Source organism: Protopterus annectens, chromosome 11.part0 (assembly GCF_019279795.1).
Source record: "Protopterus annectens isolate FY-2018-M chromosome 11.part0, PAN1.0, whole genome shotgun sequence".
Lineage (NCBI taxonomy): Eukaryota > Metazoa > Chordata > Ceratodontiformes > Protopteridae > Protopterus > Protopterus annectens.
The window spans coordinates 338303085-338329805 of NC_056745.1; the positions used below are offsets into that span (position 1 = coordinate 338303085).

Consider the following 26721-nt stretch of genomic DNA (forward strand, 5'->3'; position numbering starts at 1 on the left):
ACCCGCAGAGATTCACAGCAAAGCTCCCGAACAATGATGTCAATACACGCTGATATCACCAAATGCCCTTCAAAAGTAGCGGCACCAAGACTTGAACCGTGACCATTTGAAACGTGGCATACCTAATAGGAAGTTTGAGACGGCAAGATTCACAAATGGATAAAGCAGCCAGTACTCAAACTTCCTGGGGAGTAGAAAGACTAGAAACACATTTAACTCCCTTTTCTCTACTTTTACAGTCTTCTTGACTATCAGGGATTGAAACTGTGCCAACAAATCCTTTAGCACCTTCTGATCAACTGAGAAAGATAAGCTATAGATGAATTAAGCAGCTTCACAGCATGGATTTTTTTTTTCTTTTCTAGAATGCAATGGTCTTGGGTTATGTACTGTTCCCCACTGGCTAAGCAATCCATTACCCAACTGGCCAGTATGGAGCAGTGCAGAATGCGACTGGAAAAGCTGGGAAAAATACTCTTACTGGAAGCTGCAGAAGGGTAGCTTGACATTAAATATGTCACCTCTGGTGTTTCAAGGCAATCTTTTAAAAAGTAAGAAAGTATACAAAAGGAGTAACAGTGAGTTGTACACACCTCTGCTGCAGATACAGCTTTACACCTGCTACAAATATATTTGATTATTTAGTATGAAAGACCTCCAAAGAGAACCATGCCCACAGGAAGCATCTAGGATACATTGGTGGTAATTATTATGAGATGAGGGCAGTGTAGGCTAGGCAGCTCTGAGGAAGCAAGTAGCACTGGCCAGAGTTCTACCCACAGCATTTACCATGTCAAAAGTACTTCTCCTCTGAGGCAGGAAGAGAACAATTTTTACCCCACCCACACCTCCAGTTAGTTCAGAGATGGAGGTTTAGACATTATATAAAAGATAACTTATAACACAAATGTATAACATAACAGAGGAATGCATCCTCTTTTCAAACCTGTCCATTGCCTTGGACTCTTTGCTGGAGATTAAGAGTGTCCAGTTGTCGGAGGTCTCTTGGATGCATGCTGAGCAGACAAAAATAACAGCAGGACTGACCACTTCTAATGTAGTTATTTTTCCAACTGTTACTAATTACACACACATATTCACTATTAGGGGTAGCATAGCTCCACTCCTCTGGTTAACTGACTTGCTTGAAGACCAACAAAATGCCAGCACAGACTGAAAGATTCAAACACAATACCACAGAATGAAGCCTATTTGCAGTTCACAATTTTAGTTCTGTGTGCTGCCCTGCAAATGTCATTTCAGTGCCTCCACATAGTGGGTTTCACCAATATATGCCATCACATCATGCCCCACCCCTACTCTACCCACAGAAAACTTTTCCATTCTTCACAGCACTGGATGGGAGCGTTTTCCAATTCTGCTTAGTCATCTCTATAGTTGAGGAGTCAGTTTTTTGTCTGCACTTCCAAAGACTTGGGTCGAGAATGGGCCTAGAAAGTCAGAGGGCCAGCCTGTAGTGTGAAGCATGGCTGAGTTAAGGACATAACCATCCTTTAGCCTCTCAATACTAGTAGGGTGTGCAAACACACTGAAAACAACAAGGAGGCTAGGGATCCAGATGGTTCCATTCATGAAAAGTGGGGAGGGGCAGCTGTCCACAGTGATGATATGCAGGAACAAGCAGGACATACATTAGCAGCATCCTTGCAATGCCCATGGAACTTCAGATGACAGAACATTGCACATGCATAAGTTATTACGGACTGATACTCAGACTACCATGACCATCCCCCATTCACTAGGCCAGGAAGTGCTAAGCAAGCCCACTGAAGGTGAACAAAGCAAAAGTGGACTGCAAACTGTATGCCATGGCAGGTTTGCAAGCATGCAATACCTCTGACCATCTCTACCAAAACAGAAAACAAATCCTTTAATGATGTCTTTTATTGATCTAGACAGACAACCATTTCCGGCATGATAGAAAATATATATTTGAACAATGTCTTGCATACATACGAATATTTCAAGCACGGGCATTAATCCCTTTCTAGCTTGCCAATACACCAAGACACTTGTTCCCACAATAAGTGTCCAGGCTGTTCTTAAAAATATCTAAACTAGCACTTGCTTTAATGTAATTTGGTAGTCTGTTCCACGCATCGGCTACTCTGTCGGAAAACCAATTAGTACACTTCTCATTCCTACAGTATCTTCTACATAGGTTATCTGATGATTCTCTAGCACTTTTTGATAACCCCAAACATCCCCACAGGCAGTTGTCTCTAAATGCCCTATATACTTGAATAAGATCTCCTCTTGGATATCTGTACGAGACACTGTATACAAGTTTGGATATTTTACTCTTTCATAACAACTTAAATTTTCACATCCATGGATGCCCTTGGTATAGTTCCACTGTACTCTCTCCAGTTTACTCACACTTGTTTTCTTATAGGGTTTCCATATTGTTATTCCATACTCAAGTTTGGGTGATTGGGTCTAATGTAACTAACAAACAATGACTTCATCATTTTGATTTCCTAGACTTTGTATCAATCTAGACAAGTCATCATCATCATTTTCGTTATCTCAATACACTGCCAAAGTAAGTACGTGCTCAAATACAAACATAAAAAAGATATCTGGAATGTTATTCTACAACTAAATGACGGGATAAAATTGTGTTGACCTAGGGTAGTGCTTCTTGGCTTCCAGCATAATAGTCTGTTTGGTTACTTATGTGACCTCAGTACAAGAAAAATCTAATGTGCAACTTAACACGGAGGTTAAGTCACTGCCAAAGCCAACAAAGGCGAAGAGCTAACAATCCTCATCCATTAATTTACACAGCAACACACCCATTTCCACTTTTTAACATCTCCAGTAGGTTGAATCACTTAAGGTAAACATTTTGCTTATTAGGCAAATAAAAGTATTGGAAACATTTTTATGGAAAGTTTCAAAACTTGCTCAATATTGTGGCATATCTTAGGGCTATACATTATCTTGTCACTGTCCCCTTGTCAACTGCTTTTCAAGTAGCCTATTTTAACCTTTTATTGTTTCTTCCACCTGCATTTTAATATCATCCACCAAGATTCTGTACCTCCTTCCTATTAATCTCTTGTTTAATGCATTGTTTGTCCGGGTTTGTACTAGCAACATTTATCAGCTCTGTTTTTTTCCTCCTCCTTTCAAGTCCCAGTACTTCCTGCGTTGACTGAGCCATCAGCGTTTTTTAAATAAAAATTCAACTCCCTTTTACAAAGGGAAGCAAATCTTCCTTCACTTCTTTCCATTCACCGCTAACTGTCCCAATATCTCAGCTCCTTTTTTAATCCACTGCATCTTTTTGCCACTTTGTGTTTCTCACTCCTAAATTCCTTACCAATCTCAACCCCTTACAGGCATTAGCTCATGCAACAAATCCAGAATTCTATTCTTTACTATTTTCAACAACTTATTATATGTGTACCACTCAACCTCTAGTATTACCTACTTTTATGTCTTGCTTTGATATATCTAAACTTCTTTGGTCTTTCTCCAACTCCTTTTGCTGTAATACTGTCTCTTTCCACTTTAGGCAATAGTATGGGTTTTGCATAAGATAACTTAGCCTTATCTGTATGGTCTCAAAGTACCTCTCTTAAGACTGGGACACCTAGTCCTCTTCAGCTTACTGAGAGCATTGATTTCTTTTAGCCTTGACCATTTTTTCCCTTCTCATATAAATTGCTTCATTTCTTTGTTTATCTTTTCCCAAATCCTCCTTTCAGGTTCCATAAAATATGCCTGTACTGCATATATTAGCCGAACTAGGAACATCTAAAGCACCTGCTCTTTACTAACCATATCCATGAACATCAACTTCCATTGCCTTATCTTGTGTATTTTCTTCAACATTTCCTCCCGCATTCTCCTCTCCACCTGTATCACATCTGATTCTAACCAAACCCCCAAGTATCACATGCTCTGGTGTCTCCACCAGAAGGTACAATCCAGCACTAATCTATATGCTGGGACATTTATGTACAATGGTTTTCTTTTCATTAATTTTACAGTCTGCAATTTTTATATTATGCCAACAAATTAAACAAGCTTGGAATATCCCTTGCTAGGTCTGCCACATACAATATAATCAGCCACAAAAAGACAGCTATCTTTTGCTTGGTTCTATACCAATCATACCCTTTAGTGACTACCTTATCTGCTAACAGCTCAATGTATACTGCAAACAGTGAGGTAGACAACAGGCATACTTATTTGGCATCTCTACTAAAAACTTTCCTTACCTTTAAATGCAGTTTTTCCCCTTCATACATCCTCACTATTAAATATATTCACTTCTTGACTATTTCTAGCTTCATCAGAATCTTCACTATAAATCTCAACTACCCCTTTCAAGAGACTTCTCAGTCTCCAACCCTAAAATCATTAGCCTGTTTTTATTTTGGATTGCATGGTTTTGTACCATTGTTTTATTTATGTTGTTAAATGTTTGTTTTCCTTTCAAAAACACATTAGTCTAACCCTATTATCATGGGCAATTTCCTTGCCAGTCTCATAACCAGTTTTGTAAGTGTGGTTTGAAACAGAGACTTGCTTATATGATTCTGTGTCATTTGGGCCCAGAGATTTGCTGTAGGCTGTTTGTGTAGAACCTCCTTTACTTCCTTTACTATTTCTTTAACCACATCTTCTCTCACTTGTTCATCGATTCCTGGCATTCTTAATCTTTCCAAAAAGTCAACCACTAGATACTTATTGTCCTCTGTTCATGCCTCCCTTTCATAAAGTATTTCACAATATTTTCTTAGCTTCTCCAATATTCTACTTAGATCTCTGCTGTCAATGGATTCACAGCTTCTTAAGGTTTCTATCTTTTGATGCCTCCATACTTACACCAGGACTTTTAATGCTCCTAGGATTATTGTCAAAAAAATTTAAGTTAATGCCACCTTCCTACTTTCATTCAAGTCCAGATGCTATTCAATTTCTTTTCCTAAGTTCCTCAGTATAGCCATCCATTCAATAGAAAATTCACCCCGGGGATCACTCTAGTGGCTCTACTCGACAGATGCACTGGGAACTAAAGTCGGGTGGCACGATGCCAGGGTAATCCTATGGGCTAGGCTTGTAAAGACTCCAGGGCCATTAGCCTAGTACACACCTAAGAGCTTATTAATCCTCTAGTTTTCTCCTGTCATTCCCTTACCTTCATTATTCCCTGCAAACATCTTTTATTACTATTCTGCCACTCCTCCCTTGCCCTCGTGTTCACCAAAAAATGAAGCCTTTCCTTCACTCCATCCCATTTTCTTATTATTACCCAATATTTCAGGAAACCGGCTTCTATTTTTTTATTCTTGAGAAACGAAGTATGAAAAGCCAGTTGCTTAATCTCGTTCTGGTGTCCTGTTTTTTTTTTTTTTTTTTTTTTTTAAACTTAGTATAACTACTTGAGCATAGGAACAAAAGTTAGTGTGTGCACTTCTCCCTCCATTATACAGCTGCTAAGCTCTCCTGTTGCTTGCATTCTATCCAATCTAGTTCAGGATCTATGTTGTTTAAAATGTCATACATAATACTTTGATTTCCTTTAAGTCACTACATCTTTCATTGCAAACATCTTGAGGACGTTGCCAGCTATCTAAGCCCCTTACAACTGTTGTCTTTCTCTTCCTCCCTAGATTATCTTTATGATCGAAAATAAAACTCCAGTCTCGGAATGCAGACATTCAGTAATCTTAATCTATGACCTTCCCATCTTTTCCTCAGAATCAGGTACCTACCATATTCGTCTGCAACACCTTCTTCACACCAGAATTTATAAGTCTTCTGAGTCAAAGTTAGTACCCCTCTTTTTCTCTCTCACCTCATCCCACTCCTTCCAATTAATTTTCTATGCCCTCTTGGCCTCCAGTGTCCTTTCAGAAACACAGGTAGTCTACCTTACTTTTACATATGTGTACTAAAATTCTTCCTTGCCTTAGTCCGATTCACTAGCCCATTTATGTTACACATCATTATTCCCATCTTAGCCATCTGATCTTCCACTCTGGTCCTTCAGCCTCCAACTACCTGCACCATATTTTAGTAAACTTCCACAGACAATTTGAACCAGAGGTGGGAGAAATTACAGGGAGGGTGAACAAGGAGGCAAAAAGCTTATTGCCATCCACCACCATTTATATAAAAATAAAAAAAAAACTTCCCACCTCCTACCGTTCCCTTATTGGTAAACTACACAGTGGGTTTGGGCCACAATACTATCTGTAATAAAGGGCAAATATTTTTTTCTGGCAACATTGTGTCCAACTCAAAAGTGAAAAAAAAACTGGGGAAAAAAATCATAATCAAAATAAATAAACAACTTGGCAATTCTTTTTAAGCAAGCTCATTTTCACAATATTTACTGTAGCCCGGATGTTCCAGCAAATTGACCTCAGTGGTGTAATTACCTAGCTCTGGTTCCGGTTCTGGCTGCAGCTGCTGGAATGGAACTGGGGGACATTCTTCCGGCAGCATTTCTTCTTCCTTTAGAAAACTGCCCATTTCAAGGTCAGCTGGCATCATCTGGTGGTACTGGTACTGAACATGCTGTGAGCCTTCAAACTGATGAGCAGGATTATACCTAAGGAAGGAAACCAGATCTTCCTTTAGCAGCTTCTCCTACCATATTTATACAGACTGGATTACAAGGGACATCAATTATTCTAAAGTCAGAATAGGCATCAAATTTGTAGTATCACAATGAATGTATACAATAACTGGAATGTTGACTATTTTCTCCTAACTGGGTTATCTTCACATAGCATGGTAACTACCTCCCTATAGTGGTACTCACTTTTTACAATTCTGCACCAAAGAAAACATCTTAAATAGGCTCTGGATGCAGAAGATGTATTCTGCGCTTATTTAAAAGATGCAACACAACAACAAATGTAACATTTCTGGGCAGCACTGTGGCACACAGGGTGGAAGCTATGACTGTGAAGCAGATAAGCTGAAATTACCAGCAATCTAAGAACCAGAAGGGGACTAAGAAACTGACAATTTCACCCACCCTAAACAAAAGAAGGCAATTCAAGTCTCCAGAAAGGACAGATACCCTGCTGTGGTTGGGTGCTACGGTAATGGCTTTGGGAAGGGCCTACAACCTGTTGACATGCTGTTCCTAGATTAGGCACATGTATAACTGTGCATGTGTCGTGGGGCCAGTACTGTGGGAAAGCTTACTTCATTCTGCATAGGGCAATCAAGGAACATTAACTCAAGAAGAAAAAATGCTTTTAACTAAGTAATGAATCCTTCCCGAAATACTGCAGGGTGGCACAGACGTTCAGCCGGCATGGGGATAAACATATACAAAGTTTTTAAAAAATTAACAATGCAGTCATAGTCTTAATCCCAAAGCCACGCAAAGATCCTTTTTAGTGTCCTCACAAACATCTATTTTGATTTTAAACGACAAAGATAATCAATTATCTATGACAATTCTAACAAACAGTTTCTAAAATACTTTCTCCATTAACGCACTGGTATCAGATGGATTTTATACCAGGTAGGACTGCCACAAACAGCCTTGTATGGAAGTACTTTTGATGGAACTCTTGGCTGAAACCACTCCCACCATAAGTCCCTACTTATGTGTTTTGATGCAGAAAAGGCATTCAATGTAATATGCATATGCATGTATGTCTGCACACGTGTGTGCATTTTTTTATTTTATTTTGAAGTATTAAGGACCTTTGGTTTCCAGGAAGACTTTATGGCTTTGTTGGAAGCTATACTGACCCAGTCCAATGCAAAAGTGAACTTGGGGGCTGGATTATCTGAACCTTCTGCCTTGAACAGAGGCACAAAGCAAGGGTACCCTGTATACCCCCTTTTTTGCACTATACTTGGAACCTTTAGTTTCAACCCTTTGTGCTTCTTGCATTGAGGGTCACAATAGCAGTGGAGTACAACACAAACTGGCCCTCTATGCGGATGATTTAGTGATTTATCTGTCAAACTCCAAAAGAGATGCATTTATGTTTTTCCAGATGCTTGTTCATTTTGATAGCCTTTTGGCATAAAAGATTAACAAGAGTAAAACACATGTTTTGAGAATTAATATTCAACCTTCACAAGTTCCCTCAGTTGAGCATTCACTTTTGCTATCCTCAAACCAGTTTACCTGTCTGGGGCTGCCCTTTGTCCACTCCCTGTTCTCAAATCCTGCGCAAGATTAAGACTTGTATCTCAAGGTGAAATTCACTGTATCTAGATATAATGCAACACATCCCATCCCTCTTCTTAGTCCTGCACACTTTTCAGGATCTACCATTGCTCCCATATACTGCTTTTCTATGTAAAAATCAGGAAATGTATACTAAAACTTGTTTGGGTTGTGCAGCTAGATATGCTGGCAAATACCCTACCTTTTATAACCAGGGACTTGGTCTGCCAAACCTGGGGTTATACATATTAGAACTGCAATTATGAGTTCAGTCCAACCCTGATTGTCATTCAGGTTGGAATATACCGTTGTTCAAAAAGCCTGGGGAGGATCTTCCCCTTCTACGACAATGACCAACTGAGTGGAGGGTCGACATTTGTTTGGTCTTTGAAGATTCCTTCATCTCTTATATGGATTCCTGGGTCTAAGTCTTAGATAACAGATGTTCTCCCCATTGCACATCAGGTTAACAGAGGCCCCCGAAGTACTGCAGTGCAGCATCACATTAGACAGACTGATGGACTTCTTTACTGGAAGCAATCAATAGAAAAAGGAACAGCTGCACCTTGGCAACCTTTTCAGGAAAGGTTTCACATAGTTTTTTTTTTCTTTATACTACAGGCTTGTTACTAGGCTCTTGGGTATTATGCTTAGGGTTCACAATTGTTTTTACAATCTGCATGGATTATATAGCTGGTGGAGACCAGATTTGGTGTGGGAAGTGTGAAAGGTTTGTCCACCCAAGCATAACAAAAGTACAGTTTTGTACCTACCATAAATGTATATGTTCGAGTGTTCACACTGCTGCAGTCATTACACTGTCTGCTTTGAGATAGCCTTGCCCTGTGATCCTGCAGCATATGCTACAAACAGTTGCTCAGGTTTCCTGAAAGCTTTTGTTTTGTCCAAGTAGAAGCATAGCTGTCTGTGTATGTCCAAAGAATGCAGAAGTTTCTCCCCTTTATTCTGGGGGTTTGGATAAAAAGTTGGCAAATGGATGGTTTGGTTAAGAGCCACACTAGATACCACCTTTGGCATAAAGGTAGTGTTTGTCCTTAAAGAAACCCTGTCCTGATGAAAAATTATAAAAGGTTCCACTGCCATTAATGCCTGTAGATCTGAGACTCTTCGTGCTGAAGTTACTGCCAGAAGCAGAGCTGTTTTCCATGATAAAAATTTTAGATCGGCTGTACTGGCTGGCTCAAAAGGTGGTAGGGTCAGTTTTTCCAAAATGAAATTGAGGTCCCAAGTTGGTGTTGGTGCTCTCCGGGGCAGTCTTATGTTTTTAGCCCCTCTGAGGTACTGCTTTAGCAAGGGATGAGAGAATAAAGGAGGATCCGTGTTGTAATGTGCTGAAATGGCAGAGGTGTGGATCTTAATTGATGAGAAGGATAGGCCTCTGTCCAGCATCTCAATTAAGTATTGTAAAATCTGAGGAATGTTTGGAACAAGAGGGTCAAGGCTTTGAGCCTGGTTCCAGGCGCAGAATCTCTTCCATTTTTCTGAGTAAGCTTTCCTGGTGCTAGGCCTCCTGGCCTCCAAAATGACATCCATAACAGCTTTAGAGAGAGGTGTTGCCTGTTTGACTAATGAATCTGCCATGCAGCCAGGTTTAGGGTTTTGAGCTGACTGTGCAGGATCTGATTGTTTTTTTGAGTCAGAAGGTGTGGAATTTGAGGCAAAATCCATGGTGGGCCTTGAGCTAAGTTCCATAAGATAGGGTACCAGTGCTGGCGTGGCCAGTCTGGAGCAATCAGGATCATCTGTGGTTTTTCTTGTCTGGCTTTTAGGAGTACCTTTGAAAGGAGAGGCAGTGGCGGGAAGGCATAAACTTTTAGGTTTTTCCAGCTGAACAAAAGAGCATCCACTTTCCATGCTTGCTTGTGATAAGTCCTTGTGCAGAATTTTTGTAGTTGGCAATTCAGTGGGGAGGCAAAAAGATCTATGTCTGGGCATCCTCATTTTTGCGTTGCCATGCTGAAGATTTGTGGATTCAATTTCCATTCATGAGGGTCCATGATATTTCTGCTTAGATCATCTGCCAGAGTATTGTTCTTTCCTGGCAGGAATTGTGCTTGCAGGTGAACTTGATACGTTAGAGCTGTGTTCCACAAGGTCATGGCTTGCCTGCATAGGGGATAAGAATGAGTGCCCCCTTGCTTGTTTATGTACCACATTACTGTGGTGTTGTCTGTCTTTAGTAATAATTGTCCTGGATGCAGATGGTCCTTGAAAGCTGTTAGGGCATTTTGGACAGCCAACATCTCTTTTTGATTGATGTGAAGGATGCATCTGGTCTGTGGTCCACTTGTCCTGAATGCATTTTCCTGCCATGTGTGCTCCCCAGGCGTAATCCGAAGCATCTGTTGTTAGAGTTTGCCTGGCTGTGGATAGGGTAAAAGGCTGACCCTTGTTTAGGTGACATGCCTGTGCCCACCATCGAAACTCCTGTTGTAGGCAGGGAATCATTGGTATTACTGCTTCTAAAGTGTGAGAGTGTTGATTCCAAACACTTTTTAGATACCATTGTAATTTCCTCATATGCAGTCTGGCATATGGTATTAGTAGTATGCAGGATGCCATGAATCCCAGGGCCTGCAGAATTTTTCTTGCAGGGAGATGGGACTTTTTTGCCAGTAATTGAAAATATTGAGTTAGTTGAACTTGTTTGTCTGGCGTGAGGTAAGCCACCTGGGCCATTGTATTTAAGCTGGCACCCAGGAATATAATCTGTTGTGAGGGCACTAGTTTTGACTTCTTTTCGTTTACTGTGTACCCTAGAGAAATTAGCAACCTTTTTACAAACGTCAGATGCTGTAGAAGAATGTCCTTCGTCTCTGCTTGAATGAGGCAGTCGTCCAGGTATGGATATATTTGAATTCTTTTGTCTGCAAAATGCAATTACTGGTGCCAGGCACTTTGTGAAGACCCTGGGCGCAGTAGATAAGCCAAAGGGCCGTGCAGAGAATTGGTAGTGCATTGTACCAGCTTTGAATCTGAGGTATCTTCTGCAATTTTGTCTGATAGGGACATGCAGGTATGCCTCTTTGAGGTCCAGAGTAACAAGCCAAGCCTTCTTGCCCAGCATGGGTAGAAGCTGCTGTAATGTCAACATTCTGAATTTCGGAATATCCAGGTAAGTATTCAGAATTGAAAGGTCTATTATGGGCCTCCAGGCCTTGTCCTTTCTGGGGACCAGCAAGAGTCTTGAGTAAAATCCTTGTCCTTGTTCCTGTTGTGGTACTTTTTGAATAGCTCTCATGTCCATGAGAGCTGAAATTTGTTTTTGTGCCTCTGCCCATTGATTTTGTGACGGGTCTGGCATTCCTTTTATCCTTGGTAAAGTATGAAAGTGGTACCTGTAACCTTGAGACACAATATTCAGAACCCATTTGTCTTGGGTGATTGTTTGCTAGTTTTGAGAAAAAAGTGCTAGTTTTCCCCCTAAGGGGGCTTCCAAAAGGGAAGTTCTTGGAGTACGAAGGGGAAAGTCATTGTGACTGTTTCCTGTAAGGTTGAGACTTGTCCTCACCTCCTTTTGGGGTTGAGGTGCCCCACTGTCGTTGTCTGTTTGAGCCTTGGGGCTGAGATCTGCCTCTTGGGCATCTGTATCTGCCTCTCTGTGGCCTGTCTGACACTGGAAAGGACCTGTAAGAAATCCTTGACTGTTTGCATAAATTTAGCTTTATCCTCCATTTCCTTTAACACCTCTTCTGCCTTAACACCAAACAAGGTGTCATGCTGTAAAGGAGCATCCAATAATTTTGCCTTAACATGATCAGGTAAACTCTGTTCTTTTAACCAAGCATGTCTTCGAACCACAGAACCTGTAACTGCAGCTCTACAAGAGGCCTCTAAAGGATCAAAACCACATTGCAGAGTATGTTTTCCCACCTGTTCAACTGCATGCAATAAATCCTGCATTTCTTTACAATCAGGAGCTTCTGAGCTTGCAAGCATTTTCTGTTTTAACTGAGCCATTAAATATTGCTGGTACTTAAGCATGTGAAACTGGTAATTTAAAGCTCTTACTGCTAAAGTTGCAGAAGTGTATACTTTCTTCCCCCATCTATCCAAAGCTCTGGAATCTCTGTCAGAGGGTACTGGATTTTTTGCAATGGAAGCCTTAACCCCTTTTGGACCCTGGAAAATAGTTTCTGGATCAGCAGAAGGATTTTTGTAAAGAAACTTGTGAGAGTCAGGGACTCTATAATACATGTCTGGCTTGGCTGAAGCAGGGGGCAAAGAATCAGGAGATAAGCTGGATTCAGGGAACACATCATCCACAATATCTAGCACAGGCGGAATAGCCAGGGGCCTGTGCTGTGGCAATAAAAGGAAATCCCCGAGCCTTTTCTTGGATTCAGAGTAATCCTGACTTTCCAAAATGGAAATGCTCCCTCATGGTATGTAAAGTTTCCCCAAAAGAATAATCCTCAGGAGGAGAGGCTGAAGGGATAGATTCTTCAGAATCAGAGTCCTCATAGGGGGGTAGAGAGTATCCCTGGTCTGAAGAGGAATCAGAGGAAATGGAAACCTGATCAGAGGAATCATAGTCTGTATCCTGCCTAGGCTTTTTCTCAGGAGGGGGATGGGAACCCCTGAGTTATATAGGTCTTCGGCCATTTTAAGCATCTGTTTCTTAGGCATGGAGGACTGTCCAGGAGAATGCTCTACTTGTTTCTTTGTCTTTAATGGTACTTTTGTCTTGGCTGTTGTTTTAATGATAAGTTGTGAAGGTCTGAAAACACCCTCAGAAGCCGATGCCTGCTCAGTGGCTCCGGACCCATCTGAGGGATTAGTTTCCATAGGCCCAATACCTTGAGTTTCCAGAGGCCTAGTTGTCTCCACGTGGGAGTCTGAAACGGCCTGTGGCTCTGAGGTAGTGGGTGTCAGGTGCTGCGAAAGCGCCTCACTGAGAACCGGCGACTGACCTAGAAGAGGTTTCGTCGTCAGTTTTGGACCTCGGATGCCTGTCTTTATCCTTGTCTTTGCGTTTTTTCGGTATTGAGGTAGTCAGTTGATCCGACGGTATAGTATAATTGAACCTTCAGCCAAAGTAGTGCAAAGCAAAATCAAAACATCTTTTTATAGTGCGTTTGTTAAATCTAGGACAAAACTGATAACTAGTGACATCGTGATCAGGGCCTAGGCATGGAATACAGTAAGAGTGGAAGTCCTTATGAGGTATTTGCTTCCCACAAGAAATACAATTATTAACTTTTTCTGACATCGGTCTGAGGCAAGAAAAATGTTTCCCCAATGGGGTACTTAGCTTTATCGAAGACTTCGGATCTGAAATTCGACTTTGAAAATCTCAGGAGTCGGCCGACCAGCACTTGCGAACTGCTTCTGCTTCGGGCACCGCGCGGCAAGAAAGACTGAAGAAAATGGTTCGGATGTATCTTATATACCCCTGGCGCACTGACGTCAGGGAAGAAGTGACAGCAACCGATGCCGGACCAAGACTTTGGAACTCTGGCCGACTGCGGGACCGCCTGACGGCAGGATAACCCAAGTGTAATGACTGCAGCAGTGTAACACGATGAACATATGCTAACTCTGCTGGGGTGGCATTGTTGGGACAAAATATGACTTTCATGAGAAAAGTAGTCTCATTTCACTACTGATGCAACGCTATGGGCTCTCTTTTTGGCTGTATTTAGGTATGCTACATAATCCGGGAAATTTAGGTATTTTGAATGACAATATCAGTGCAAATATTTTGCACAACACTGAAGTTGGCAAAATGTTTCCGGCAGCTTCATCCGACTGTTTGAGATGCAGGGACCTTATTGGGGGACTGCAGGCATATCTTTTGGGACTGTTCAAAGTTAGCTGTTTTTAACCAGGAGTCGCAAAGAGTATGTGGAAAATGTGGTCTAAGAGAGTGATATTGTCCTCAATGCTTTTTTTTCTAGCGTTTTATCCTGGAGTTCAGGCTTTGGGATCTTCCAAAGATTTACTTGACTTATTACTGCTGGTTGCTATAAAAGAGTACAACACGAAGGTGAAAATTGTTAGTACCCCCCCACCCAATAAGCGAGTTGCACCTGACAATGAAAGCAGTAGTGGGATGGAGCACAGGGCATTTACTGCTGAAGCCATTGCTAGGACTGAAGTTAAATGGGCAAAATATCTTGATACATTTCCTACAAGGTAGATTTACATGTTCATTAGAGATAGAGAGAAGTCAGCACTCTACTCTAGAAATATCTAACACCCCCCACCCCCACCCCACAGAGGGTCCGGTATTTAGCAGTGTACAGATTAGTACTTAAATTTTGACTTCCAAAATGTAGTACGTTTTCTTAAGTAGTTGAATGACGCTATTTGGGTTGCCAGGATGAACAGAGTAAATTGCACCTTTTTTTCTTATTTAGTACCTAAGCAAAGTAGCCTCAGTGGTGCAGCGGTAGTGTTGTTGCCTGACGGCAAGAGGTTCTCCTGTTCGATTCTCGGCTGGAGTGCCTTCTGTGTGGAGTCTGCATGTCCTCCCTGCGGTTGAGTGGCGTTCGAAAGACATGCGTGAATGAGCGCACCTTCGTTGAAGGTTGGGCGTCGGGCTGGCAACTCGGCACCATAAAAATCTACTGCTAATCATTAGCGGACTGGAGTTCCGCTGTGGTGACCCCTAACCGGGAAAAGCCGAAAAGACAAACAAACAAACAAAGTACCTAAGCAAAGTGTTTTTTGTTGTTTTAGTACCGTTTTTTTAATTGCTTGTTTTATACACTGTAGTATCTGAAGATGCAATAGTCGTGTTTCGTATTTTTATGTATTAACGGCCTGATTAACAAAGTCTTGGGTCCTGCGTCGGTTGCTGTCTCTTCTTCCATGACGTCAGGTTGTCAGGGGTATAAAACATGCAGCTGACGCCATTACATCAGTTTTTCTTGCCCCAGATGTCAGGTGCCCTCCTAATGGGGAGCAAATAAACGTAAAAACACAAAGGTATACCTCCAGCAAAAAGCAAATACACCAAAAAGGCTTTTAAGCATAGTAAAAAAAAGTAGGGGTATAGCCAGAAGAGAATAGGGGGCTGGAGGGAGGGTAACCAGGACTGCAACAGTGAATACACTTGAACATCTACATTTATGGTAAGTGTACACAACTGTACTATGTTCTTCGTGTTTCACTGTTGCAGTCATTACATTTGGGTAGATTCCCAAAGATATGGTTGGGAGGAGGAGTTTATATAGCATTAGGGCCAGCTATAAGGCCCTGCAAGACAGCAGTGGCAAAGCCAGCTGTGGATTTAGAGAAAACTGGCAAATGATAATGCTTGGTGAAAGTATGTACAGAACTCCAGGTAGCAGCTTCTAGGATGTCCCCGGTGGGAACACCTCTGAGAAAGGCTGCAGAAGTAGATGCAGCCCTGGTGGAGTGAGATCGGATCCCTTTCGGGATAGGTTTTCCATGGTGCTTATAGCAGAAATTAATGCAATGGCCTATTCATTTAGAAATGGTTTGTTTTGAAATCGCCTTTCCCTCTGCCCCTGCAGCAAATGCTATCAAGCAGTTGTTCAGAATGTCTTCGAGGTTTAGTCCTGTCCAGGTAGAATCTAAGTCGTCTGTGCACATCCAATGAATGCAGAATTGTTCTGTGGATTGGCAAAGAATGTTGGCAAATGAATGAACTGATTAAGAGCCACACTGGATACTACCTTGGGCATGAAGGATGGATTGGTCCTGAGTGACACCCTGTCCGCATGAAAGATGATGCCATAAGGGCCTGTAATTCAATATCCTTCTAGCTGAAGTGATTGCTAAAAAGAAGGCTGTTTTCCAAGAAAGAAATTTTATGTCCGCAGTAGCAGCTGGCTCGAAAGGAGGTAGAGTGAGTTTCTCCAATACAAAATTAACGTCCCAGGCAGAGGTTGGAGCTCTCCTGGGTGGTCTCAAGTTTTTTTGCCCCTCTGAGGTACTGCTTGAGCAGAGGATGAGAGAAGAGGGGAGGTTCTGTGTTATAACGAGCTGAAATGGCTGGTGTGGATTTTTGATGCAGGAAAAAGAAAGGCCCTTGTGAAGCATCTCAGTTAAGTATTGCAAAATCTGAGGTAAATTGGGCGCTGCTGTGCTCATCCCTTGAGATTGGTTCCAGGCACAGAATCTTTTCCATTTGTCAGCATAAGATTTTCTAGTAGTAGTTCTCCTTGCCTCTAAGATGGCATCCATCACAGGTTTGCTGAGGGATGAAAAGGGTGAATTTAAGTGATTAGTCAGGCTGAAAAGTTCAAAGTTGGAAGCTGAGGGTGCAGAAATTGGTTCTCCTGCTGGGACAGCAGGGAAGGGGTTTGAGGCAGGTGCCATGGAGGTAACTGTGACACTGCGCAGGAGGGGGTTCCAGTGTTGGCGCGGCCAGTCTGGAGCAATCAAGATCATCCTTGGTTTGTCCTGTTTGACTTTTAGTAGGAGTTTGGAGAGCAGAGGCAGTGGGGGGAAAGGCGTAGACAGTACAGTTGTGTACACTTACCATAAATGTAGATGTTCGAGTGTATTCACTGTTGCAGTCATTACATTTGGGTAATCTGCTGGCAGGATGCCCTCAGTCGGCCTGAATTCCAAAGTCTTGGGTCCTGCGTCAGTTGCTGTCTCCTCTTCCATGACGTCAGGTCGTCAGGGGTATAAAACAAGCAGCCAACGCCATTTTCTTTAGTTCTTCTTGCCCCAGATGTCAGGTGCCCTCAAAAAGGTAGCAAAAATATATATACATGCATCGATATAAACTTTACCTTCATCTACAAGCAAATACACCACATAGGTTGTAGACGATAGAAAAGGAAAGATAAACTCCAGAATGAAAGGGGGATCGCGGGCGGGTAACCTGGACTGCAACAGTGAATACACTCAAACATCTACATTTATGGTAAGTGTACACAACTGTACTATGTTCTTCGTGTTTCACTGTTGCAGTCATTACATTTGGGTAGAATCCCAAAGCTATGGTTGGGAGGCTGGAGCTAAACAGCATTAGGTGCTGCTATAAGGCCCTGCAGAACTGCAGTGGCAAAGCCTGCCCTGGACTTAGAGTAGAGAGGCAAATGATAATGCTTTGTAAAGGTGTGAACAGAACTCCAAGTAGCAGCCTCTAGAATGTCTTTGGTTGGTACTCCTCTGAGAAAGGCTGCTAAAGTAGCTGCAGCTCTGGTGGAATGAGACCTAATGCCCTTGGGCACAGGTTTACCATGGTGTAAGTAACAGAAACGAATGCAGTGGCTTATCCACTTTGAAATAGTCTTTCCTTCTGATCCTGCAGCATATGTCACTAGTAATTGCTCAGTTTTTCTTAGAGCTTTAGTCCTGCTCAAGTAGAATCTTAGTGTGTGTACGTCCAAGGAATGCAGAATTTTCTCCCCCTTGTTCTGCGGATTTGGATAAAAGGTTGGCAGATGAATAATTTGGTTAAGAGCCACAGTGGAAACCACCTTAGACATAAATATTGGATTTGTCCTCAGCGACACCCTAACTAGGTAAAATATGATAAAAAGGCTCCACAGGCATGAGGGCCTATAGCTCTGAGACTCTTCTTGCTGAAGTAATTGCTAGTATCAGAGCTGTTTTCCATGATAAGAACTTTATATCAGCAGTAGCAGCTGGTTCAAATGGAGGCAGGGTGAGCTTTTCCAACACATAATTGAGGTCCCATGCAGGTATTGGTGATCTTCTGGGAGGCCTTAAATTTTTTGGCTCCTCTAAGATACTGCTTTAGTAAAGGATGAGAAAAGATTGGTGGCTCTGTATTGTAATGAGCCGAAATGGCACAGGCATGGATTTTAATTGATGAGAAAGATAGGCCTTTGTCAAGCATCTCAGTCAAGTATTATATCTGAGGAATATTTGGTTCTGCTGTATAAGTTCCTTGTGCTTGATTCCAAGCACATAATCTCTTCCATTTATCAGCATAAGATTTTCTGGTACTAGGCCTTCTGGCTTCCAAAATGACATCCATCACAGCTTTACTGAGAGGTGATGTTTGTATAACTACATGATCAGCCATGCTGCCAGGTTCAGTGTCTGGAGTTGATTGTGCAGGATCTGACTGTTTTGCTGGAACAGTAGTTGAGGTCTTTGAGGTAAGGTCCAAGCTGGGTATTGAGACGAGCTCCTTAGGATTGGGTACCAGTATTGGCGGTGCCAGTCCGGGGCAATTAGTATCATCTTTGGTTTCTCTTGTCTGACTTTTAGGAGGACCTTGGGAAGAACAGGCAGAGGAGGAAAGACGTAAACTGATAGGTTTTTCCAACTGAAGGATAGGGCGTCCACTTTCCATGCTTGTCTGTGATATGTCCTTGTGCAAAATCTTTTCAATTGATAATTTTGAGGGGAGGCAAATAGATCTATGTCTGGGCTCCCCCATTTCTTTGTTATCATGCTGAAGATTTGTGGATCTAGTTTCCACTCGTGAGGATCCATAAGGTTTCTGCTTAAACAGTCTGCCACAGTATTTTGTTTTCCTGGCAGGAATTGAGCTAGAAGATGTATTTGGTAAGTCAAAGCTGTGTCCCACAATGTTATGGCTAATCTGCAAAGAGGGTATGAGTGAGTGCCCCCCCTGCTTGTTTATATACCACATGACCGTTGGTGTTGTCCGTCTTTATCAGTAGTTGTCCTGGATGAAGTAAGTCCTTGAAGGCTGTCAGGGCATTTTGAACAGCTAGCATATCTTTCTGGTTGATATGTAGATGCATTTGTTTTGGGGTCCATATGCCCTGAATGCATCTTCCCGCCATGTGGGGCCCCCCCAGCCATAATCTGATGCGTCTGTTAAGGTTTGGCTGGCAGGGGGTAGAGTGAAGGCCCGTTCCATGTTCTGGTGACATGCGTTTGCCCACCATAGAAACTCCTGTTGTAGGCAGGGAATGAGAGGAATCATTGTTTCCAGACTGTGACAATGTTGACTCTATAAGCTTTTTAGATACCATTGAAGTTTCCTCATATGCAGTCTTGCATATGGAATCAGTAGGATGCAGGATGCCATGAAGCCCAAAGCCTGCAGAATTTGTCTTGCAGATAACTGGGTTTTTGTTGCCATCAGTCTGAAGTATGTAGTCAGTTGCCTTTGCTTGTCTGGCGTGAGGTAAGCCATCTGGGCAGTTGTATTCAAGCTTGCACCCAGGAATGCTATCTTTTGAGAGGGTACCAGTTGTGATTTATTTTCGTTTATTGTGTACCCTAGGCATGTTAGAAGCCTTTTTACTAACGCCAGGTGTTGAAGAAGAATGTCCTTGTTCTCTGCTTGAATGAGACAGTCGTCCAAGTAAGGATATATTTAAATACTTCTTTGTCTGAAAAATGCAATTACTGGTGCCAGGCACTTTGTAAAGACACTGGGCGCAGTAGATAAGCCAAAGGGCAGTGCAGAGAATTGGCAATACATTAAGCCAGCCTTGAATCTGAGGTATCTTCTGCACGACTGCCTTATTGGGACATGCAGGTATGCCTCTTTTAGGTCTAATGTCACCAGCCAAGCATTCTTGCCTAGCATGGGCAGAAGCTGCTGCAAAGTCAGCATTTTGAATTTTGGAATGTCCAGGTATGTGTTCAAACTCGATAAGTCCAGTATTGGCCGCCAGGACTTGTCCTTTCTGGGTACCAAGAACAGTCTTGAGTAAAAACCTTGTCCTTTTTCCTGTTCTGGTACTGGCTGAATGGCCCCCATATCCATGAGGGACGTAACCTGTTTCTGTGCCTCTGCCCACTGATTTTTTGGCAGATCTGGCCAACCGTTTGCCATTGGCAGAGTATGGAAATGGAATCTGTATCCCTGTGATACTATGTTTAGCACCCATTTGTCCTGGGTTATTAACTGCCAATTTTGGGGGAAAAGTGCTAATTTTCCCCCTAAGGGTGCTGCCAAAAGATAAGTGCTTGGTGAAGGCAGAGGGAAGTCATTGGAACTGTTTTCTGTAAGTTTGCGCTTTATCTCCTCCAGATTTGTAGGTAGAAGCGCCCCATTGCTTCAACCTGTATGAATCTTGTGCCTGGTATCTGGAACCCTTAGGGCATCTGGATTTGCCCCTTTGAACTCTGTCTGACACAGGAAAGGACCAATTTTTTGTAGGCCAGTGTGTACTGAATCTTGGTGGCTGCACTTGTAAGAAGTCTTTTACAGTTTGCATAGACTTAGCTTTGTCTTCCATTTTCTTTAAAACCTCTTCTGCCTTAATACCAAACAAGAGTATCATGCTGTAAAGGTGCATCTAGTAATTTAGCTTTAACATGATCAGGCAAATTTTGTTCCTTTAGCCAGGCATGCCTCCTAATCATAGATCCAGTAACTGCGGCCCTGCAGGAGGCCTCTAAGGAATCAAAACCACATTGCAAAGTATGCTTTCCAACCTGTTCAGCTGCATGCAATAATTCCTGCAATTCTTTATTTTCTGCACATTCAGAAATCAACATCATTTTCTATTTTAGCAATCCCATAGCATGCTGTTGATACTTGAGCATATGAAACTGGCAGTTTAAGGCCCTAATTGCCAAGGTTGCAGATGTATAAACCTTTTTTCCCCATCTATCCAGTGCCCTTGAATCTCTGTCAGAGGGGGTAGGATTTTTTGCTGTTGAGGCCTTAACTCCCTTTGGACCCTGTGAAATAGTTTCAGGATCAGCAGCAGGGTTTCTAAATAAAAATATGTGTGAGTCAGGGACCCTATAATATCTGTCAGGTTTGCTGGGAGCCAGAGTTAAGGAGTCAGGGGTCAAGCTTGACTCCGAAAACACATCATCCACAATGTCTAAAACAGGGGGTATGGCTAAAGGTCTGTGCTGAGGGAGAAGAAGGAAATCCCTAAGCCTCTTTTTGGATTCTGAGAAATCTTGACTCTCCCAGTGAAAATGCTCCCACAAAGTATGCAAGGTTTCTCCAAATGAATAATCCTCAGGAGGTGATGCAGACGGTATAGACCCCTCTGCATCAGAATCCTCATAGGGAGGTATAGATAATTCCTGATCAGAAGAGGAATCCGAAGAAATTGAAACCTGATCTGAAGATTCATAATCAGTGTCTTGCCTAGGCCTCTTATCTGGAGAGGGATGGGAACCCCCGATCAAGGTAATAAGGTCTTCAGCCATTTTGATCATCTGTTTTTTAGGCATAGATGCCTGTGCACGTGGCTCATGCGTTGGATTTTTAGAAGTTGCTTTTGTCTTTGGTTTTGCAGCTGTCGTCGGTTTGATATAAAGATGTTGCAGCTGTCGTCGGTTTGATATAAAGATGTTGAGGCCTGAATACACCCTCAGAAGCCGGTGCCTGCTCAGCGGGTCCGGACCCATCCGAGGGAGATACATCCGTGGGTCCAATACTTTGAGTATCTTGAGGCGTGCCGGACTCCACATGGGTGTCAATAGGGGCCTGCGACTCAAAAGTAACGGGTATCAGGGGCTGCAAAGGCTCCTCACTGAGTACCGGCGACTGGCTTAGGAGAAGCTTCGTCGGTTTTGGACCTCGACTGTCTCTCTCTGCCCTTTTCTTTGCGTTTTTATATGTACTCCGGTAGTCGGATTGCTATCTGACGACATTTCTGGGTAGTTAAATCTGTTTCCAAAATACTTTGAGGCAAAAATATACCGACGCTTAATAGTGCGTTGGTTAAATCTAGCACAAAACTGACAGCCAGGCACGTTGTGATCAGGGCCTAGGCAAGGAATACAGTATAAATGGAAATCCTTATGAGGCATTTGCTTCCCACAAGTAATACAATTATTAACTTTTTCTGACATCGGTAAGGAGCAAGAAAAGTTTCCCCAACGGGGTACTTAGCTTTAAGTTGAAGACTTCGGAGCTGAAACTCGAAAACGAAAATTTCAGGAGTTGGCCGACCAGCACTTGCGAACTGCTTCTGCTTCAGGCACCGCACGGCAAGAAAGACAGATGTAATGGCAACGGCTGCATGTTTTATACCCCTGAAGACCTGACGTCATGGAAGAAGAGACAGCAACCGACGCAGGACCCAGGATTTTGTTAATCAGGCCGACTGAGGGCAACCTGCTAGCAGATTACCCAAATGTAATGACTGCAACAGTGAAACACGAAGAACATGGAGAAAGTTATTACAATATATTAAAGTCGTATGCATCTCTATATTTTTTTTTTTTAGGGCAGGGGTCCATCTTTAGTTAATCATTTGAGTATACTTTAATACGTGTACATATGTATACCCTTACAAAAGAAAATTAATTATCAAATTATACTCTTATTGTAGGTAGCTGATAGGTGTTGTTAACAAGTGGGAGTGGGGTATAAGTGGAGACTATAAAATTTAGGGGATGAAATTTGATGTGGGCTTATGTGGTATTAGCCTGGCTTGGTGCAGGAGCAGAGCCAGTTGTTAGTGAGGTGGTCTTTGAGCAGGGTTTTGAATTTGTGTAGGTTGGTAGAATTTAGGATGTTTTGGGGGACCGAGTTCCAAAGTTTAGAAATGTGGTGCAGTGAACAGAGACAAACATTTAAAAATAACATTTCATTTCTGGGGAAACAAAATAAAAATGCAAATCTAAGTAAAAAAAAAATATTTTGTGAATTATTAGTGTGGTCAAACCCTCTCAAACACTATAAAAAACAAACACCAACAGCCAAAACGTGCGTGAACAAAAGCAACTGGTAAAACAAACACCACACTTGAAGCCAAAATCCCACAGCAGTCACAAAACAATTCAGTAGTCCTGTATTCCAATGAAGATAAAAAGATTAATGACAGGCAAAAATCCAAGCAGTAAATAATCCAGTAGGTAAGCGCTTTTGTCTGTCTCAATGCAGACTTTATCGCAACTAAAAGTGCTTAACTTCACATCTTTTATATAATTACATCAATTAATAAAACAGCCCTTTCTTATAAAGGCAGAACATTAAAAACAACTAGTTGCATGAAGAATATAAAAATACTTTCATTACAGTGTCGAAGTCCTTTCAACCAAAATAGGCTTAACAGATACATTTTCATTCATGCAAGGGGGCTGGCAAGCATTTAAACGGAACTGCCACTTCAACTCAGCCTTCTCAATCTGTTCTGACCAGTTACCCCCGGCATTTTTAACTACTACTTCTAATATACCAAATTTGAAGCTAGAAAAAAACCGGCAAGTCAGAGTGTGCTTAAAATGGGCATTGTTATAATTCTTTGTACTAATAGCATATAAATGCTCATATATTTTCTTCCTAATTGCCCTCTCGGTCTTACCCACATAATAACCGTTGCATCCCATACAAACACTCAGGTACACCAGACCAGGAGTATTACAATTACCTCCTGCTAGTCTTAACAGGGTTTTGAATTGGTGCAGGTTGGTAGCATTTAGGATGTGTTGGGGTATTGATTGCCAAAGTTTAGAAATGTGGTGCAGTGAACAAAGAGACAAACATTTAAAAATAACATTTCATTTCTGGGGAAACAAAAAAAAAAAATGCAAATCTAAGTAAAAAAATATTTTGTGAATTATTAGTGTGGTCAAACCCTCTCAAACACTATAAAAAAACATCTTGGTGCAGTGTCAATAACACTGATTAAAAATTAAGTGTTACCACTCACTCTGTGAACCTCCTACATGTATACCAAAATGTCAAACAAATGGACCAGCACTACAGTGAACTGTCTTTGGAGAACAATAAACAGGAACCAAATAAAACAAAAAAACTCCCAACTATACGGACAAGCAGAGCATACAGTAAACTAGAAGCTTTATTTACTCTCAACTCACATGGATTAATCTACTTCACTTAGCTGAACAGCCCACTGACATCCAGACATCCAGTGTACCGAGCCCAGAACACCGGCAATGCACTATACCAACATATTACTTGACCGGCATCCACTACTCCGACAATTACACTGCCGACTCCCACATCACCGACAAAAAGGACACATATGGCAAATGATCCACAAAGTCCCATTCAGGTGTAAAACGTTGATCCACCATCAAACGTGCATGCTCTGCATCAATATTCCCTCCCCGGGCCTCTGCTGAAAAAGGGCACTTGCCCAGTCTGACTACCCTGGTCAACAAATGTCAAATAAATAATAAATATACTGTACAATACATTACAACAGTTGTGGCAACCATGCGTATATGTGACATATACTGAAAAACAAACACAACATCTCCAACAATTCCCATGTAAACAGAAACAACTGCCAAACCAAGACCATAGCAAAGTAATCTTCCATCTCCACAACACCCATAAAGACCAGATTCCTGGTCAGCACATGCAATACGAAGAATATTTCACAACTCCCTTATTACTACTATCAATACATTAAGTGAACCACAGCAACTTGTAAATATCCAGAAAAAGTGTACATCTGATTTGTGTAATTATTATACACAATGCGTGACTATAATATACAACAGCAACTAGTAATATCAAACTCAATCCTTTATACAACACTTTAATGACTTGCAAGTAGAGACACGGCACTTTCCCCATCGGGTCACATTTTCAAAAGTTTGGCTATTGCCTTTACAAACTCCAGTGCAGTATGCGCTTCCCTGTTCATCAGTACAGTCTGGAATTGCGCATGCCTCTGCAATAACTTCCTCTTCTTTGGTGACGGGGGAAAGCCAGTGGCTATCTTAACACTGAGTTTGTCTACCCTATCCTGTTCCTTAGCTAGTGCACGCATTAACACCAATAAGTCAGTAGCCCTAAACCCTAATAGACATTTTATTCTCCTATGCCAAGCTTCCACTGAATTTCGAGTGCGTGGCAAAAGCAGTTCATTCAAGTCCGATACATTCCAAAACAATTTCGGAAACAAAGGTGGAAAGCGGACTGAAGTAGCTATCCGTGTCTTAAACTTTTTTAGTCTGCCATGCACATACCAGTCAGCAAAATATTTCAGTAGCTCACATCCTTCGATAGGGAATATTTCTTTCAGCTGCTGAAATGTGTTCATAACTTCAGACTCCATTAAGAAAGCTAATGCAACTAAACACTTTATAGACACATGAAAGCCCATATCAGAGCTATACAAAGATCTAAAACCTAATACTTGTACCTTTCACCAAATATTCTGTCTGAAATGGAATACACATAATTTTGACAGTGCACCTGAAACATTTTATCTGATACTCTTTAAAGCTGCAGGGTGGCCGCGGTGGTGCAGCGGTTAGCGTTGCCACCTCACAGCAAGAGGTTCACTGGTTCGATCCTCGGCTGGGGTGCCTTCTGTGCGGAGTCTGCATGCCCTCCCTGTGGTCACGTGAGTTTCCCAAGGGTGCTCCGGTTTCCTCCCACATCCCAAAGACATGCTGTAGGTGGATTGGAGACTCTAAACTGGCCCTAGGTGTGAGAGTGTGTGTGTGTGTGTGTGTGTGTGTGTGTGTGTGTGTGTGTGGATGCCTTCTGTGGAAGGTTGGGAGCCGGGCTGGCAACTCGACACTGTAAAACTCTACTGCCAATCATGAGCAGACAGGTGATCTGCTGTGGCGACCCCTGACCGGGAAAAGCCGAAAGAAGAAGATGACGACTCTTTAAAGCTGCAACCTCAAAGTCACACAAAATGTACTGATCTTTACTTTGAAAGCCGTAGGCAGACAGCAAATAAAATACACAATGCCATAAAAAATTGTACGATTTGAGTGACGTCTTACTCATGAGTGCAAACAGTAATGGCACAGCCTTACTATATGACCCATGTTTCACAAGACCATGGACACTATATAACTGATGGCATGTTACACCTTTTTGGAAGAAAGTGCCATCCCATCAGCCATACTGTAGCCCTACTCATGTCATAGAGGCTGTTGACAGTTGTAAAGACAACTACTGTATTTTCTGTGGATGCATCATTCATACATTGTTGTACAAATGTCCCTGATTTAAGAGGGAAATCTTTCACATCAATATTGAGCAGTGTTAACTTGGTAGACCATTCCACCACATTAGCACGTCTTCGAACCCTGCCTATTTGTTGTAAAAGGGCTTTCCTAGTAGGGACACTGTGGACAGTGTCTAATGAAGTTGATGCCATAGTGTCTTCAACAACCAAACAGGGAGCATCCCCTACTATATTCTGCCCAAACCTTGATATTATGACATACAGCATACCTTTCCACTTCACCGGGATCACCGGAGTGTTGCTGTGGAACTGACTTTACTAACTGCTCACCTTCTGTGGCTAAATTAGTCACGGCTCTTCATTTACAATTCAGTCTCTTCTTATGCTTACATCCCCAATATCCTTTACTACCTCTGCTTCATTCCATGTAGTACAAGTATCCCTCTAGCACAAGCATTTCTTTTTTTCTCTGAGACATAACACTGTTGTATATATTTCTGATAATTCCTGGACCGATTTCACTAAGATCCACCATACTTCCCATGGTACAATGTATGTCTCCTTAAAGGCAAAGCAGCTTATTTATACATATGTGGAATTCTCTATTTACTCAGCTGCAGTACTTAGATGGACAGTCGGTACAGTGCACTGTTGCTGTTCTGGGCTCGGTAAACTGGGTGTTGGTGGAATGGCCGTTCAGCCAAGTGAAGTATTTCCATATACACACACATTTATATACGTGTGTGTTTAAAATAT

General features: G+C 42.0%; 1 protein-coding gene across 4 annotated transcripts in view; it reads right to left on the minus strand.

The window, feature by feature from the left end:
* The window catches only part of TDG (thymine DNA glycosylase), a 393522-nt gene that overhangs the window by 282857 nt on the left and 83944 nt on the right, over positions 1–26721 (minus strand). For all 4 annotated transcript variants that reach the window (XM_044087839.1, XM_044087841.1, XM_044087838.1 and 1 more), the window contains exon 3: positions 6423–6595. In XM_044087839.1, coding sequence (XP_043943774.1) covers positions 6423–6595 — 173 coding nt within the window. The remainder of the gene's footprint in view (positions 1–6422; positions 6596–26721) is intronic.